The following is a 19,664-nucleotide window of genomic DNA, read 5'->3' as shown; positions in this document are numbered from 1 at the left end:
TTATCGCAACCCGACTTAGTGCGGGCGACCAGCCAATATGTTTCACCTGTCGCCGCATTGGTCATATCGCCCAATACTGTCGCAACTCGTGGCCCTCAACACCTCGCATGCTGAACAAGCTGAGCCGTTTTGATTGGAATGCTCGCAACATTTCACACACCGCCGAGTCTAACAGAGCCAACAACTCTGCTAGGAACACGTGGTACATCTGCTCATTACTGCGCGGACACCAATCTCGTTCACCGCAGCCACGTCACCTTTCGTCCCCTGTGGCTTTTGGCCGCACCCTTCCGGAAAACTAAGAAATGCAGCCCTCGGAGGTGGTGCTGCATTGCCGACTACAGCAGCAAATTCTCTGTGCTCACAAGGAGAAATGTCATTGACGTTAAAATAGATGGCGTATCTGTCCAAGCACTCGTCAACACTGGAGCCACGTATCTGTGATGAGTGCTAGCCTACGTAGACGTTTAAAAAGGTCGTCACCCCAGCAGGTGCCCAAGTGCTTCGTGTGGCCGACGGCGGCGTGCTGGTTGTTCTTGGAATGTGTACTGCGCGTTTAAGTATAGCTGGCCACCCTGCTTCTGTTCTCTTTGCTGTGATCGACAACTTCCCTCACGATGTTATCCTTGGATTGGACTTTTTATCCATTCATTCTGCTCTCATCGACTGCACGACTGGCATTCTTCAGCTAGAACTGCCTCAACTCACAGATGCTCCGAGCACCACCGCACCGCACTTGTGCTCGCTTCACAATGTGCATCTGTCACCCGAGGCAGTTACTTATGTCACTTTGACCGCCCAACCACAGGTTCCTGACGGTGAATATGTGCTTTGCCCCATCATTTGAGAGTCTGAATGCCGAGAGTCGTTTGTTAGCGCTAATTGCAGCTCACAGCTCTGGTTCCTTAACAATTTACTTCGCGAAAATGATTGCACCTGACCTTACCTCTGCACAGGCCAGGGACATACGTCTCCTGCTTGAATTGTACAGTGACATCTTTGATTTTGGCAACAGGCCTTTAGGCCAAACATCTGTTGTTCAGCACCGTATAAACACTGGAGACATGAATCCTATTCGTCGGCGTCCCTATCGTGTATTGCATGCTAAACGTTGAGTCATCCAATCAGAAGTGGACAAAATGCTCCACAAAGGGGTCATCGAGCCATCAGCCAGTCCTTGGGCTTCACCTGTCGTCTTTGTGAAAAAGAAAGATGGCACCTGGTGTGTTTGCATGGATTATCGCCACTTAAACAAGATCATGCGAAAATATGTCCACCCACTACCACACATCAATGACGCCTTGGACTGCTTGCACTTGGCTAAATACTTCTCGTCCATCGATCTCCGATCCGGCTACTGGCACATTTCAGTTGATGAAATGGACCACGAGAGAAGACGGCCTTCGTCACGCCGGATGGCTTATATCAGTTCAAAGTGGCTTATATCAGTTCTCTTCTGCAGGGCTACAAATGGATCATCTGTCTCTGTTACCTTAACGATGTTATTGTTTTTTCTCCCACATTCAACAGCCACCTTACCCGACTCGCTGCCATTCTTGCGGTCTTCCGAAAAGCCGGCCTCCAACTGAACTCCACGAAGTGTCAATTCGGGCACCATTAGATTACCATTTTGGGACACCTCATTGATGCATCCAGTGTCCAACTAGATCTGGAAAAAGTTCGCGCCGTATGCAGTTTCCCTGTGCCACGTTCTGCTTCTGACGTGCGCTGCTTTGTTGGCCTGTGTTCTTCGCCGACAATGCTCGGCCTTTGACAGATCTTCTAAAGAAAAACACACCGTTCTCATGGTGCCCTGAGCAAGCTCACGTGTTCGCCGCTCTCATCGGGTTTCTGACCACCCCTCCCATACTTGGCCACTTTGATCCATCTGCACTGACCGAAGTCCACACTGACGCAAGCTGCCATGGCGTCAGTTCTGAGCTCGCCCAACAGCAGAATGGTACCGAGGCCTTGATAGCTTACGCCAGCCGCTTGCTGTTACCTGCCGAGATAAATTACTCCATCACCAAGCGGGAGCGTTTGTCTTTAGTTTGGGCTGTCACTAAGTTCCGGCCATATTTGTACGACCGCATGTTTTCGGTCGTTACAGACCACCACACACTCTGCTGGCTGTCTTCCCTCAGGGACCCGACAGAATGGCTTGGTCGCTGGGCTTTGCGGCTCCAGGAATTTTCGTTTGTTGTCAACTATAAGTCTGGACGTCTGCACAAGGATGCTGACTGCCTCTCGTCACCCCGTGGATCCCCTTGATCCTGCTGTGCATGATCCGGTGACCTGCGTGGTGGGTTTTAGTGACATGATCGACATGTGCGCTGAACAACAATGCGACGAATCCTTACAGTCCATCATCGCCGGAGTGCTATCTGGCAGCACTGACGCCACGTGCTGCATGTTCGTTTTGTACGACGGCATCCTCTACCACCACAGTATCGACCCTGATGGCCCTGAGTTGCTCCTTGTCTTTCCTCATCATCTGCGATCCGTCGTTCTCGAACAACTTCACAATGCACCGACAGTGGGACACCTTGGAGTTTTGCGTACATATGACTGCGTACGACGCCCGTTCTTCTAGCCGGGTCTCTACCGCTCTGTGTGTTGTTATGTCGCAACTTGCGAATTGTGTCAGTGTCAGAAGAAACCTCCCCAGCCACCTGTTAGACGACTCACTCCAACTGAAGTTCCCTCTGAACTGTTTTTTTGCGTAGGCCTTGACCTGCTTGACCCTTTTCTGACGATGACTAGAGGGAATAAGTGGATCATCGTCCCTACTGATTACACGACAACAAAGGCGTTGCCGACTAGTTGCGCAACAAATGTCGCTGATTTTCTCTTCCACGACGTCATTCTTCACCACGGTGCACCTCGACAGTTGGTTACAGACCAGGGCTGCTCATTCTTGTCTCGAGTTGTTGACGACCTCCTTCGCTCTTGTGTCACTGAGCACATGCTGTCTACCGCCTACCACCCACAAACGGTCTTGCGGAACATCTCAACCGGACAACCACAGAGATGCTGTCGATCTACGTCTCTAACGATCACCGCAACTGGGACGCCACACTGGCCTACGTGACGTTCGCGTTTAACTCGTCCCGACATGACACCACAGGATATTCACCCTTTTTATCTTTTGTATGGTCGTGACCCCACATTGCCATTTGACACCATCCTCCCTTCTGTGCCACGTGTTGCAACTGAGTACGCTCGTGAAGTCATCGATCGCACTCACATGGGACGTCAAGTCGCGCGATCTCATTTATTAGCCTCACAGCATATACAAAAAGAGCGTTGTGACCGGTGCCATCGCGATGTTAAGTTCGCGCCAGGTGCTTGGTTGCTCCTTTGGTCACCATGTCGCCGGGTGGGCCTCTCCCAGAAGCTTCTCTCTCACTACACAGGGCCTTATAAAGCCCTACGTCAAGTTAACGACGTAAATTACGAGATTGCGCCGCTACAGTTTCATGCATCCTCAAGTCCGACGCCTGTTGACGTCGTCCATGTTTTGCGGCTAAAGCCATACTTCGCTCACAATTCTTCACCTACCATGTGCCGAGACGGCGCTTCACCACCCGGGGGACCTGTTACAGAAGGATGAACGAAGAGAGGAAGAAGATCGCAGTATGCTGGCTGCTGCGTGCTGTTGGTGGTCAGCCATCTTAACTACTTACACTCATTTTGTATATATATACTGTAAATACAATCTTCTATACTGCCAACATCCCCTTAACAATATATTTAACGTCAAACTGTGAGTTGTGCAAGTCAAACTGCATACTTGAACAACACTTGTTGCTTTATAGTCACATTAAAATTTCTTTGTTTATTTTTCTTAAAGTAAATCTAACCTGAAGTTAAATCTTCACTAGAATGTGACCCTCACAAGGGTTAAACGTATTTTTAAGGCATGTATGGTCATAAAAATAGTGAGCCATTTGGTACCATTCTTCAGAATAAAAGGAGAGCCATTAAGTGGTTAAAAGAAGTGGAAAGGGCTAGATAGCATGATACGTAGTGTGGATATCTGGTGTTCTATTACAAGAGTGCCAGAATGGAGGCTACGGGAGGCAAGAGTGGCAAGGGTGGCATAGAGTTTGGAGTGATGAGATTAGGAAATCTGCAGCTGTATGATGCTGGTGGTGGATGCAAATTAACTGAAATTTGGTGGCTCATGCAAGGGAGACTGCTGATGGTGATGCTGAGGGAAGGGGCTGGACACAGCAGAGTTCTAGAGGCAGGGTCAAGAAGTTTGTTGAGTTTGAGTTTGTTGCTCAACAGACTGAGCCATCAGCACTCTTGTATCTGAAGCTTTAGATGTAACACAATTTTCTTTTTTGTTGAATGCATCACTGCACCGAAAAATTAACCTCAAAAACCACTTCGCTGACAATACCTTTTTTTTTTTTTTTTCTGCCAGGCACAGCCTGATTCCGAGGAAACTGTGGGCAGTGCAGACAGCCCGGGTGCACAGAGTCTTCCAGATGCAGGTCAGTGTTCTATGGACACTCTTTTTCTGTGCCAACGATCTGTCAGTCCAGCACACAAGGGGCACAGAAAAATGTGACAACATGTTCAGGGAAATGCCACATTAGCCGGCCCAGCTGGTATCTTAACACTTGCCTTGTGGACCAAAAGCTTCTGCTGGACTGATTTGAGTAAAGCTTATGGCACTTGAGGTAGTTAAATTCTAGTGACTGTAGGAAGCAGAATGTTAATTGAGGGCCTGGAATATGTTACAAAAATTGCTGAAAATCTGGGACATTGTGGCATTGTTGGTAATCACCTCGCCGATGACGCTGCTCGACGTGCCTAGGCTGGAGCACCAACACTCCTTATACCTTTATCGAGAGTGGACGCTACAAGAGAGCTTCACATTCTCGCTTGTATCATCATGTTCAGTTACTGCCATACACCACAGAACTCTAACTGCTTATACCTTTATCGAGAGTGGACACTACAAGAGAGCTTCACATTCTCGCTTCTATCATCATGTTCAGTTACTGCCATACACCACAGAACTCTAACTGTCATTCATACAGCCTTGACCCATCACTGAAACTGAAATCACCAGCAAACCTTTCACAATGTGACGCAATACTACTGTGCCGGCTGTGGGTAGGAGTAGCATTCACTAACTTCTACAACCATCGTATTGGAATGGCGGACTCGCTAATGTGCGGCAAGTGCAAGTGTGAAGAGACCATCAGTCATCTTCTGTGCCACTGTTCTCACTATGATAACTAACGTCAGACTCTCCAGTGTGCCTTGAATAGACTGGATGATAGGCCATTCACAGAAGCAAAGGTCTTGGGAACCTGGCCTCACAGTTCATTAGCCCAAAAAGCTATTCGAGTGCTTCTTCACTACCTGAAGGCAACAGATTTTAGTGCCTGGCTGTAGACATTCTGCAACAAACTTAGTGCATGTGAAACTGCAATATAGACCCATGTTTTCTGTCTCGCTTTCACTCCCCATCCCCCATCTCCTCCCCATGTGTAGATGCGTAGAGTAGCAAAGTGGATTCAGTCTGGTTAACCTCCCTGCCTTTCCTTTCTCCCTTCTGTCTCTCTCTCTCTCTGCTCTGCCCGGTGACTCAAGTTGCCATTAAAGAGGTTAAAGAAAGACAGACAGACAGAAAACTGGATGATATTCGCAAAGAATGCCAATCACATTAAAACCCATGGTGACATGGCCACTCCTCCTAAGTTGAATGCAGAATCCCAGTTCCCTTGTGGGTATCCTTCTGAGAACTTGAGTGGAAAAGATAGCCCTATCATCATCATCAGAGCACAAGCAGGAAAGCCTAGCTCTTGAATTACCCTACTACCACCTAGTTTACCTTCTCTAACACCCCACTGTCTGTGCCTTTGTGACAGAGGACAAATAGTCCAGGGTGGAAGTATCATTCAAAGAGCATAATACATTCTCAAACGAAATTTTCATTTCAAGTATGTGGTACATTTATCATCTGTTGCATTGTGTACATTCCATGCAGAGCATCCATTTATTTTGAAACCACGTGATCTATTTTCTTCTATTGTTTTCAGGCACGGAGCAAGCAACACCGAGCTTGCAGTCCGAGGCAGGCACACAGTGTGACATTAGCACAGCCACCAAGTTTACCTGGCGCACAGTCAGAATCATGTCGAGGTGGACGCAGTATGACGTGGTGAAAGTGTCCCAAGGCACGCAGGCTTCTGGTCCAGACTTTGATGATGACGACGTCCTGAAGATGCAACGTGGAGGTGTGTTCCTCTTTTTGTTTTGTTCACCCATTCCTCTTATGTCCACTTCCTTCAGGTGATCTGTTATTTTGGATGCTTCACCTTCACTTCATCCAGTATTTAATCATGTTTCCCTTCGGCTTCCTACTTAAACCAAAAATTTTTTTTTAAATCTATATTTTTCAAATTTCGGTGTTGAAAACATGTCAATAGACATAATTCTATGTGCTTCTTTCGACTATTTGATTCATTTAAGAAAAATTTCGTTCAGTTCTGACTTTATGCAAGTTTTGTATATTTAGTTTTCTGGAACGATTTGCTGAAAATCATTTCCTGACGCTTTGCTATACATGCTTCTGCATTGTTCAAGAAATCCAATAAGATCAGCCTTATTGCTTGGACTGTTCTAGCATGATAGTTGTGATAGTTTTTGGTCTTGCAAGGGACATAAATGAAAGTGTACCTCATATGCAAATAGGCACATATAATTGTGTATATTCACAGCTTTTCAGCACCATAACTTGAAGGACACATTTTTTTTAATTTGTTAGTCTAGGATCCAGTTGTCGCCATTAATAAAGATTGCTTTATGAAAGTCATTTTACTATGCCAGTAGATTAGGTGAATGCAGTCATCTATAGTAATAAGAAACCGACATTGTTCGAAGACAGCTTAGAGCGACATAGGTACCAGCACTGCTGCTACCATACTGACATTATGAACTCAAAATTGTTTGGGCATGTCATCCGTTGCATAAGAGAAACTGGTTACCTGTTGGGGTGACTGAATGGCTGCCATAGGACGGGAAATGCAGTTGAGGATGGAAGCTGACCAGAAAAACAGTTTCACTGATAAGGCAAATCATTGATAGCAGTAGCAAAGCATTAGACAACTACACGAAGCACAGTTCGAAGTTTTATCAGTCTATAGATTGCAGTACACATTCACTGACTAATTAAATTACGCATGGTGTTACGTGTGCACAAGCAAGCTTCAACTGACCTCACTCATTGATCACGAACACTCACTGTCACAAAGCATGCGCGACAAAGAGTGCAAACAGAAGGTAGAGAATGCTTTATGCTGCCTCTCACTTCAGTGCGTCTGCTAAACTTGAGATTGTGCAACCTAAACCATTTGAGCGATCCGCATAGCCCAGCCCCAGCCCAAACAGCAGAGAAGGTTCAAACGTCTTTCTGTCACACAAGGCAGTATCTCAGAAAAAGGAAATTCTGGAAATACAAAGTAGGCTTACATTTTTGACCAATGAGTATGACAGCATTAAAGCTGAACAAAAACGCTATACTTGCCGAGAGCAACGTTCTGAAGAAAAAAAATGAGGAATTGAAAAAATCGAATGCCATCGTCACAAAAGAAATCGAGCAATTAGAACAATATTTGTGCACGAACAACATTGAGATACGTGGTATGCCGAATGCTACAGACGAAAACCTTGTGCAACTAGTAGTTGACATTGGCATGAAAGTTGATTACTCTATTGCCCCTTCAGACATTGATACTGTTCACAGAGTAACCACTGCTAATAACCAGAGAGCAAATATGATAGTTCAGTTTGTCTCGAGAGAAAAAAGGAACATTTTCCAGAGAAAAGCCAAAAAAGCTCGGCTGACTGCGAAAGACCTCGGCAAAAGCAAAGGTCAAGCCAAATGTTTTCGAACGAACATTTATGTCCACAGAGCAAAGCACTTTTCTCTGAAGCATTGAAACTGAAGAAAAGCAAACAATGGCAGTTCTTGTGGACAGAACAATGTGTCATAAAGGCCATAAAAACTACAACCAGTGCTGTCAACAAGATAAGATCACCAGATGACTTACAGGTCATCACATAAGGCTATGCTTCAACGACAGACGGAAAGAAAAAAAAAGGGAAGAAACACCAAGATGGCGTTTGAACTTCTAGAACCACGAACATTTAGTACACCGTTATTCACTTCATCTAATTTATCATTACTGCATCTGGACATAAGGAGCCTCCAGAAACATTACGATGAATTCGTTGACATTTGTGCAACACTAAACCAGACGTTTCACTTCACTGCTTTATCAGAAACTTCGTTATCTGAAAACACGTGTCAAACATATCCACTTCCCGGCTATCACCGGAGCTTGCTTGTAGGCAAAGCTTATCATCAAGCACTACAACTAACAAAACTGTACATAGGGGTGTCGCTCTTTACATAAGAAACGATGTAATATATATAGTTAGAACAGACGTCGTTTTTAAATCTACATGGTGCGAAGTACTCATTACGAAATACCACCAAATATATGGTAACGCATATTTAGGGTTGTACTCGATTCTAATGCGCAAGCAATTTTGGGACCCGTTTTATCGGAAAAAGTGTGCGTTATATTTGAGTAAATATGGTAAGTGGCTTGATAACAACAGTAACAATACTACTCAGTTTATTATAGTGGGTGACGTGAACATTGACATTAATCGAACCAACACTTATAACTACACAGACTTAATAACAAGCTACGGATTACAACAGTTGATTAGATTACCAACACGCATTACTAACTCAAGACAGCACATGGGATCACGCAATCACAAACATATCTGGCACTAAATTTTCAAGTGAAACATTAGCATCTGACATTACTGATCACCTTCCTGTTTTTGCAACCATCACATCCAGTAGCCAGTTATGTCCTCAGCAAAAGCATATGACATACAAACGTGACATCATTTTTGATGCCCTAATGCCCTCCTGGAAATGCCCTTTGCATTTCCAGGAGAAATGCAAAGTGAAAACCGTGGATAACTGCTGGTATTCTAAAGTCAATACATCACAAAGATAACATGTATAGAAAACTAAAGCGAAAACCATACAATGTCACTTTAGAAAAGCACGTATAGGACATACAAGAAAAAGCTTGAAAGCCTAATCACAGTTTCTAAGTGAAATTATTTTCACACAAAAATTAAAGAAGCACAGGGTGACTCAAAAGCTACATGGAAAGTGATAAATACTGCCCTAAACATGTGCAACACAAACAGTATATGTGGAATATCAGTAAGTGACACGATAGTAAGTGATCCTTCTATTATTGCTGAAAACTTCAACAGTTATTTTACTCATTGGCCAATAATTTAATTGTAAATAACTCACATACATTACAATCAGACGCAGTCGCAACAACTAACCCTGCCAGTTCTCTCTTTCTTAAGCCTACTGACCCTCATGAAGTCAACAAAGTAATCCTCTCTTTAAAAAATACTTCATCAACCAGTCTAGACTTGGTATTGTTGCGTTTCGCCTACGACGCGTGGTATAGCCGGCGTGGATGCAACGGACGCCGGGGCTTCGTTCAAAGCGGCGGACATTTTGGCCAGTTCAGCACTGCCGCAATGCCTCCCGCCATGCGCGTCCAGGCATGTTTCAATGCCACGTGTCTTCGTGTGTGCGTGTGTGCATGTTGGTGCCCACGCTTGTCAAAGCGCGGTAGCCGAGGAGAGGAGCTCCCCAACTGTGAAGCGAGGAGGTCTGACCGGTGCCGGCCCGGCGGATGTGTCACTTCTCGTCTTAACGTGTCCGTGCGCCGCTGTCACGTGCGCCTCTATCGAGGCGTTCCTTCTTGCCCTCGACTCCGAGAGTATAAAAGCAGCTGCCCCCGGACACCAAGAGAGAGGCTTCGAATTCTTCCGTCGAGTAACGTGCTCTCCTGTCTCTCCACTTCGGTCGACCTAACCAGCCGCTCTTTTGCGATGCTATAATAAACAAGTTGTTCTGTTAGCAATCGACTCATCCTTTGCCAGGACCTTCGGATGCTTCCAACTGTGCCCCAGGCCGCCAGGCCAACGCTACCCTTGGGCCTTGCGACCCAGATGCAACAGTATCTGTACTACTGCTCAACCACTGTTTGATTATGTTATGCGAACCCCTATCACATATCATTAACGAAATGTTCGTTTCAGAGTCGTTCACGATGCTACTAAATATTTCCAAGGTTGTACCAGTGTTCAAGAAAGGGGATAAGATGAATATGTCCAATTTCCGACCAATATCCATATTGTCACCATTTTCTAAGGTTTTTGAGAAAGTAGTGCTAGCCCGACTAGATAAGTTTTTCAGTGGACGTTTACACTAAAGAGCAATATGGATATATAAGAAGAAAGTCCACTGAGACAGCATCAATTAACATTGTGGAAAAAACGAAAATAAATTTGGAAAGAGAACTATGAACCATGGGTATCTTCATGGACCTAACCAAGGCTTTTGATCTAGTGAACCACGACATATTACTAAAAAAACTCGAAAAGTATGGTATTCGGGGAGCACCCTTAAGCCTAATTAACAGATATTTGAAAAACCGGCAGCAGTACATAATAGTTAACAATATGCCGTCATCACGAATGATAACTAACAGCGGGGTTCCCCAGGGGTCTATATTAGACCCTTTCCTTTTTCTGGCATACATCAATGATTTACCTGACTATCTCTCAGACTGCATTTTATAACACAGACGATACCAATATTTTCCTGACAGCTGGTACAGAAACAGATCTTTACAAAAAAGGCAATGATGTCCTGCTGAAACTATCTAACTGGCTTTAATCTAACTGCCTTCTAGCAAACACAAAGAAAAGTAACTATATAATTTTCGCTGGAGAAAACACCAGACTAATGAACACTAAATCATTAAACTTCAACAACTCTCCTTTACAAAGGGTTAACGAGATGAAAATTTTAGGTGTCTACCTCGACAGTCAACTAAAGTGGCATAAACATATCCATGAAACTATACTAACCATCTATAAGAAAATCCCAATGCTGTTTAAACTATGTTACATGTTTCCTTTGAACACACTCCATACTCTTTATGTCAGTTTTATACACTCGCATATTATGTATGCTATTACCATATACGGACTCACGTACCCCACCACTTTATTGCCAATTATTGCACCATAAAATACAGCACTTCGAGCTATTCTCTTCCTAAAAAGATCAGAATCAGTCAATTTGCGTACCCATTACTTAATATACTGCCCGCGAAACATTACATTGATTACCACATTCTCGTTTTGCTTTACAAAATTGCACAGAATTATACTATGTCCTTGTATAAAATCGTCAAAATACCACATCCACATACCCATTACGATCAATCACCTTGAAAACACTAACCTTTCCAAAATCTCGCACTTATTATGGATCATTTACATTCTCGCACGCCGCATCACAGCTCTGGAATAAATTACCAACAGATCTAACAGCACACCAGCCATTTATCAGCTACAAAACTAACCTTCGCTTTTTTATGCCCGCATCACTTGCTCAGTGAGTACATACCATATTTGTACTGTCCCGCGCATTGTTCCTGTTTTTTTTTTCTCATGCGCTCTAGTGTTTATATAACAGCATATAACATAGGGGCCCCCTTCACAACTCCTACGAGAGTTATAGGGCCCCACCTTTATACCATACCCAATGTACTTATCTTCACGTGGTTAATAAAAGAACTTGAACTTAAACACGAGTTACGCAGGATGATGGGTTACATGAAACCACCAGCCATCTCTGCTTGCACAGCCTGTGCACTTGCTGGAGATTACAATAGAAACCCTCTAATATGTTTTCCAGGGGCAGCACGATAAAAAAGAATGCAATGCCTGGGAAACGTATTGCATGAACATGCTGAATCACATGAACATGCTGTAAGTATTAAGACATAAACGCTATGCATGGCTCAGCACCTAAACGAATTATTGTTGCCGACAGGCGATGCGGAAATGGTGGGAATTGCCTAAAGGTCTGAATAATCAGGAGTTAAAAGTATTGGATAAAGCAGGGAATGAATTACTTATACCACAAGTGGCCGAAGAAGGTGTATTCTCTGATGACCACTTCCGGGAATGCTTTTAATTTTGCAAGATTTCACATTACTAGCACCAGGATGCATAGACATCTATGAGCGATGCCATCCTTGACACAGTCCCAAGCACGCTATCTTATCACAGTGCCAGGATCACTTTCACCCGTTGATGCTTCCGATGCAGTGAAAGTGAAAGTGGTTGTCCGAAAATATGGCCCAAGCTTGTCCATGTGTTGCTGCACGCAAACATGCTTGCCTACAAGCTGGTCAGTCTGTATATCGACCATTGTCATGCTCTCACTACAGATAGACAAAGGTACAGTTAGTGCATGCACCGAATCTTCATCCACCAGCAATATAGCAAAGTTGATCCAGCTGTGTTAGGCGAATATCGTGTCTACTCGCAACAGTCAACATTTAACGCTTCCTTCACTTGATCCCCATCCTCGTCAGTGCATACATCGTGGGTGGAGTATGCGCCACTTGAGGAAGTCGGGGCTGTGTCGGTGTTTAACACATAAATTAACAAACACTGTATATATGGAACTCTCACGACAACCAGCAAATGCAGCCCTGCAGTCTTTAAACAAGTAGCTGCTTGGTTTGGCTTGCTCTGCAGTTTAGGCGAGGTCGACAGCTGCTAGATTGACAGGCTTTGCCAGCTTCGGTTTCGAGGTGGCACAAGCAGCATGGCTGATGACCATGCCGGCAATGTATTAAAACCAGAATATCACTATTTTTGCTCAGTTCTAAATGGTATGCAGTAGTGCATGCGGTGTGCAAACATTGAACGGCACGCTGTAAGTTGTCTGAAATTCCTGCCAGAAGTGCACAGCTACGATGTCTAACGTGGTTGATGTTTTTCTTTTAGGTTTTTTTAAGTTATATGCACTACACTTGATGTTTTCTTGTAATTATACACCAAAGTCGCAACATATCATGCGGGAATGTTGAGGGGAACGACGACCTATTACAGTGGATTCTAATATATAGGTGTCTATGATCCCTTTGCTGGGAGCGGGCTCTAACACTGTTATTCTTCGGAAAACATATAAACGGGGAACATATCAGCGGGGTCCTATTGCACCTCCAAGATATGGCACAGGCAGTGTACATGCTTAGCTGTGCGGACAGCCATGCGCAGTCTTGGCCAGGCTAGAAGGTTTGAAGGTTTTGAAGGTTTGGAGGATTTATTGAAAATATTTGAATACAGGAAAGTATATGGTAAATATTAGTACAGAAGGAGGTCCCAGAGTTTCAACTGCTGAGGGGACCTCCTGCGCTAATTACAAAAAATAATCAAGTACAGGCAGGCAGTGGTGTTGCAGATCAGTGAAACGGTATTAGCAAAGATAAATTAAATAATGAGAATACATAACTTCAGTAAAACATTATACAGAGAAATATACATAAAACAAATGAAGTACTAGACAGTTATACATAATGTAAAAGTGTAAAAAACAAAGCACGGTTCGTTGTCAATAAAGGTTATTTATTACTAACAGGCTGTTGACCACAAGTGAATTTGCAATGCTTTATGAAATGAGTGTTCTGAATAGACGTACTTGATGTTCGTGGCCAATGAATTTCGAAACATTGTTCCCAAAAAGAGCGTTGTCTGCTTGCCGTAATTTGCGCGTACCTTAGGTTATAACATATTATTTTGTTCCGAGAATCTTGTAATGTTACGGTTGAGTAGTTGGGGGGCAGAAATATTAATGACAGTACCTTAATTTCGGATGCGATTCTTTATTCTTTATTCAAGAATTACCCCGCATTGCCTGAAGGCGTTATAGTAGGGGGGTTACAGGAGGGAAAAAAACAGATCTTCATTCGTACAGCACACTTGCTCTTCACACAGCTGATTCCACTCCACAATAGTTTTTACAAAAAAGGAATCCGCAAACAAGTACGTCCTGGCACGGTACTCGCGGATTTTAAGTGAATAGTGATTACGCCTAGAAATATAATGTGGTTCTTTCAAGTAGCTTTTGCTGCTAATTCCAGTCTTATTGTTAAATATGAGGTATAAAAACTTCAGTCTCAACTTTTTCCGCCGACAGGAAAGCAGTTCCCAATTCAATTCAAATTTCATTTCAGTACAACTTTCTCTCCGCCTATACTGCCCCAGGACGAACCTAGCAGCTCGGTTTTGAATTCTTTCCAGTTTATCAATCAAGTGTTTTTGCGTGGGGTCCCAGACGGCACAGGCGTATTCTAAAATTGGTCTCACACATGTTAAGTAATCAGTTTTGTTTAGATTCAGCTGTGAACATTTCAAGTTGCTCTGAATAAAATTGAGTGCCCTACCAGCTTTTACAATGACGTCATCCACATGAGCAGACCATGAGCAGTCGGATGATAGCGTCACACCTAGATACTTGTATATAGGTTCGTTTTTTATCAGGGTATTATTTATCTGGTAAAGACTTACAATCCGTTTCTTCTTTCTTGTAAAACATACATGAACACACTTCTTTAAATTCAAATTCATCTTCCATGTGGAACACCAAGTATTAATACATTCTAAATCAAATTGTAACATGGCAGCATCTTGTTCACTCTTAATTTTCCTATAAACAACACAATCGTCGGCAAACAATCGCATACATGAAGAAATACCAACAGAAATATCATTTATATAAAGTAAAAACAAAAGTGGCCCTAAGACTGAACCCTGTGGGACTCCTGACGTCACATCAGCGTATGCCGAGCTTTTGCCATTCAAAACAACGCATTGTCGGCGCTGAGACAGATAATTTTCAATCCAAGCGAGTACGCTTGGGTGAATATTTAACATTTTAAGTTTAATAAGAAGTGGATGTGACACTGTGTCAAATTCCTTGCGAAAGTCTAAAAAGACACAATCTGTTTGTCCTCCCTCATCAACATTGAATGCCAATTCGTGATAAAATTAATTAATTGTGTTGTGCAAGATAGACCTTTCCAAAACCCATGTTGTTCTTTGATTAGTATATTATTATTGGTTATATGACGCATTATCTTGGTATATATAATATGCTCAATGATATTGCACGAGATGGATGTTAGTGAGATAGGCCTGTAATTTGCAACATCTCTTTTCGAACCCCCTTTATGAATAGGTACAACTTGACCGGTTTTCCAATCATTAGGTAAGAGTCCTGTGGATAGCGATTTCACATAGATTAAATAAAGGTACATCGAGATAGGTGTAGCACACCGCTTTAGTATACGTAGAGATATACCATCCGGACCGTTTGCTTTGGTTTCATCTATGACCTTTAGGAGTGCCTCGATGCCTCTAACGCTTAATTCAACTTGTTCCATTAAAGGAAGTGTGCTTGCATGTGGTGTAGAGCTATGATTGCATTTAGGTAGGAAGACAGATTGAAAATATGTATTCAAACGCGTTGCCTTTTCGGTATCGTCTGTAGTTATTTGTTGATTACAGATAATTTCATTTATTCCTACAAAATCTGATCCGCATCCTTTTAAAAACCTCCAAAAATGTTTAGGATTAGTTTTCATTCTGTTGTTGACTGTCTTAAAGTACTCTTCCTTCGTATTTTTTATAGCAAACTTATACTCCTGTGTTACTTCAGATAACTTATTTATGTGATTCATACTTTTAGTTTTTTTGTATCTATTAAATGCTCTCTTTCTTTTTTTAATTATTCTGAGAATACGCGAATTCACCCAGGGTTTCTTACATTTTTTTAGTCTGGTGGAATCTATGCTTGGAACATACTTGTCCGTAAGCTCAAGCAGTTTATCTTTAAATACGCGCCATAAATCATGGATGTTGTAATCCTCAGCAAGACATTCAAAAACCAGCAAGTAATTGAGGAGCTCCTGGGAGATACTAGGATAATCACCTTTTTCGAAGAAAAAAAGCTCTCCTTGATGTGGGTGACGTTGATCGGTTAATATCTGTTTTAATGTTTGCAATGACAGCGTGATGGTCACTTATTCCTGGTATTATATAAACCGAGCTAGTAAGGGTAGGTGAGCTGCACAACAAAAGGTCCAGAATGTTACTATTCCAAGTTGGAACATTGACATACTGTAATAGTCCGAAGGTGTTTACAATGTTTTTCATTTCTAAGTTAATACGGCTGTCAACTTTGCATACACAATCACCTTCTAGCCATTCCAAGTCAGGTAAGTTAAAATCACCCGCAAGCAAAATAGGCTGCCGGGATGCCTCCGAAACAATGTCAAACAAAGATTGCAACGGTTTTAAATTAAAAGACCTAGTTTTAGCTGTAACGAGTAAGTAAGGGGAAGGATTTTGAGATTTTGGTAAAGTGGGAGGACAGATGCCAGGTGTGGGCTGAATTTAATCAGGCGTACTGCTTGGTTTTGTTAGTGATGAAGGCATGACATGTGTGTTTCATACGTGTTTCCCCATGAAGTGAGGCAATATATCAGGTGACTATGTATGAATGCGTAATACAGTGTCTGTAAGATGTGCTGCTGAAAGTAATGTCCAGATTTTATTAATACACGTAAACCAAAACCAATTTTTTTAACAAGGGATATGGTATGTTTGTTAAATTTCAGGTGAGAGTCAAGAACGATGCCAAGAAATGTTGTATCAGATGGATAAATTATGTGGTTATCTAGATTAAGACTCGGAACTAAAGAGGTTTGCTTATGATGAGTATGAAAAATCATGAAGCATGTCTTTGTGGCATTTATTTGCAGTGCATTGTCAAGACACCAAGACGCAATTATTTTAAGGTCTTTGTTTAGTCGTGTTGTTAAATTATTGAGGTCTTTATCTCCAGCGAATGTAGTTGTATCATCAACATAAAGTATGCATTCTGAATTGTTAAGGCAATTAGGCAGAGGAGGAGGTGTGCACTCTCCTGCCCTAGTTTGTGCTTGATCATGTGACCTCCAACATTGGGTGTGCACGAAGTCAGCGTGCATCAAGCCGCCATGCTTCTCTGGTCATGCTCTCACACTTTCCCTTGCACCCACAGCATACAGAATGCAAGGTGCAGTAGGATCTTTATTGCAATTGGACTTCTTGAAGAACATTGCAGTGAAGGAGAAAAATTCACCGGGAGCGCCCATATACAATTGACAGAATTTGCAGGCTTAGGATGAAGTTGGCTGATGCAAGACAGACGAATTGCAGCTCGCTTTTGTCCTGCAGTGAACTATAAACAGGCTCACGATGGCAACGATCTATACTTGTTCTAATGTGCAGGTCATGTCCCTGTCTACGCCAGTGTACGACGCACAGTTGGGGCTCGCCGTATGCTGTCTGAGGACATGCATGCAATGGGGCGAGCCACTTGGAATACCATGGGATCCTCAGAACATTCCAGACCTCAGCAGGGTGTTCTGACTCAGCTTACGCAGAACCTCGGGAAGGATGTGAAGAAGGCATCACACTCAACAAAAAGTGAGCATTAAAGACTTAGTTAAGCAAGTTGGTATGTGTTCATTTTGGAAATTGTGCCAAATCAAGAAATACAGACATGAATTGTGTTTTCTTTTTGTGTCTGTTTTTTTTCTGTTCCTCTATTTCCAAAATAAGAAAGATTGAGCGGTCAGTTAAACTGGGAACTGTTGAGTAACATTTTTAGCTCGGAAAAAATGAGCGTCAAGCACAGGTGTGCCATTTTTATTATTACAGTAGACTTCTGTTAGCAGTGTGGATATCCTGGGTGTTTTCTGTAAAAGTCCACCCAGTGGACTGTCCATTTTGGCCGCTGCTGATTGGATGCAGGTGTACAAGAGAGGAGGAGACGAGCGGCCCTAGGGCCAGTCAGCAGCTGCCGAAATGAACAGTCCATTAGGTGGACTCTTACAGAACCCCCCCCCCCCCCCCCCGGCGGGCTATTTGGTCATTTATGATGCAATATTTCAGCTCAACAACTTGAATGTGAGACAAGGGAACACCATGCACAAGCAAGTGCAAGTTAAGGAACACATGCTATGTCCTATAACAGTGGCACCTGTTCCCATTTTATTCTGTTAATTCGCCTCCGGTTAATTCGTTTTCTGTTAATTAGATCTTGACCGACTGTCCCGACTTGCGCCCATATATTTTTTTGTGCCCAAACTTTTTTGTTATTTCGATCTTAATATTGGCCTTAGCCAAGTAATTCGAAATTGACCGGTCAACTTCGCCGCAATATAGCCGTATTATGCAGTGAAGTATACCAATAACGAAAAGGGGCCACTGTCACAGGACATAGTACGCGCTTCTTAATTATAGACGTGCGCACGCACCGTCTCCAGTCACAGTGCGAGCGTCTAGACGCCTAATAAGCATACTGGCAGCAATTCAGAGCTGTTTCTGACGTAAAAGGTAAACATTCGGTAGATATCTGCCTGGTTGGGCATAACGGAATTAAAAAGAAAGAAAACTCAACCAAAATTTATATTTAAAATCTCGATATTTCGGAGCCCGACCGGCTCCTTCAGGGATGTGATTGCTAGAGGCGGAGCATTGCTTAAGTGCGTTTTTGGCGCTGTGACAGGCTAGCAGACACTTCGTAGACCTTGAGAGTAAACGGATGTTGTGAAACGTGGCTGTGACGATTTGAGCCCTCGTTTCGCCCGCCATGCGTTAAATCGTTAACGGGGCCAAGTGCGCGTTACATAATTATGCGCGCGCGCGCACGCCAGCATCGAGAAGCGGAGAAAAGCCATCTGCGTTTTGGGAAAGGTAGCGAAAAGAAGGCGGTAAGATGAAAAAACGCAGGGGTCTCTAACTCTGAAGGCCTGCCGGTAAATTTCTTAGCTGTCTCGGTGCTCGTGTTGTGACCGGAGGCTGCGCTTGTGCATGTCTAAATAAAGGAACACGCGCTGCATCCCGTAACAGTGGCAGCTTTCCCGCCTTATGCGCTTCACTGCGTGACATTTCTATATTGCGGCGAAGCTAACTTTAAAGGCAAATACTGCTAAGTGAGTCAACGGCGTGTTCGGCATTTTAGAGCGCAGCTCTTAAACTGAAACCGCATGGCGCGATTGACGCGCGGCAGAGGCGCTCGGGCGTCCTTTCGTTGGGAAATCGCGTAACCGCGTGGTGCTGTTGGGAGTAGAAAAGAACGCGCTGCGTCGCGTTGCCGCCCCCGCGTCCACCAATGAGAGTGCAGCGCAAGTGTTACGTCACGCTATACGTCACGCTTTAGTTCCCTCAATGCCACCAGATGATGCTGTCCTCCGTGCATCCTGGAGTGCAGGTGGGATTTTGTGGCAAATGGACATGCTTTTCAGGGCTCCGTGGTGGTAATGAAATCATAAATTTTTTGTGCATGCTTTGAGCTTGCTTTTGTTTTGGATTTGCTATTTTTAGGCTTTAAATAATAATTGGGAGTTTCTATTTGTCTCTCTCTTTTTTCGTGTGATGTGTTTTGTGTACATTTGGTTTTGCAGGATAGTCGGAGCGCTCTTTCGCGTCACATGCTTCAAGACGTGCAAATGGGTCGGACGTTAAGTGTTTTAGCCTTTAAATAGTAGCTCGGAAGCGGCAAGACTAATAGCTATTAGTGGCTTTACTGTGTGTGCTTTGGTATCAGGAATATTGCTTTGGTAGGAAAGTAAGAGTGTGGCTGCTTGGTTGAACATGTGCGAAAA

The 19,664-nt window shown here is 43.4% G+C and overlaps 1 protein-coding gene across 2 annotated transcripts in view; it reads left to right on the top strand.

Moving 5' to 3' along the window:
• LOC126519714 (uncharacterized) overlaps positions 1 to 19,664 on the top strand; it is a 73,886-nt gene that overhangs the window by 40,175 nt on the left and 14,047 nt on the right. For both annotated transcript variants that reach the window (XM_055065359.2, XM_050169070.3), the window contains exons 3-5: positions 4,433 to 4,502; positions 6,063 to 6,260; positions 17,284 to 17,481. In XM_055065359.2, coding sequence (XP_054921334.1) covers positions 4,433 to 4,502; positions 6,063 to 6,260; positions 17,284 to 17,481 — 466 coding nt within the window. The remainder of the gene's footprint in view (positions 1 to 4,432; positions 4,503 to 6,062; positions 6,261 to 17,283; positions 17,482 to 19,664) is intronic.

The sequence above is a fragment of the Dermacentor andersoni genome, chromosome 10, assembly GCF_023375885.2.
Source record: "Dermacentor andersoni chromosome 10, qqDerAnde1_hic_scaffold, whole genome shotgun sequence".
Taxonomy (NCBI): Eukaryota; Metazoa; Arthropoda; class Arachnida; order Ixodida; family Ixodidae; genus Dermacentor; species Dermacentor andersoni.
Note: the sequence above shows the minus strand (reverse complement) of the source record. Positions and strands in the feature narration are given on the sequence as shown.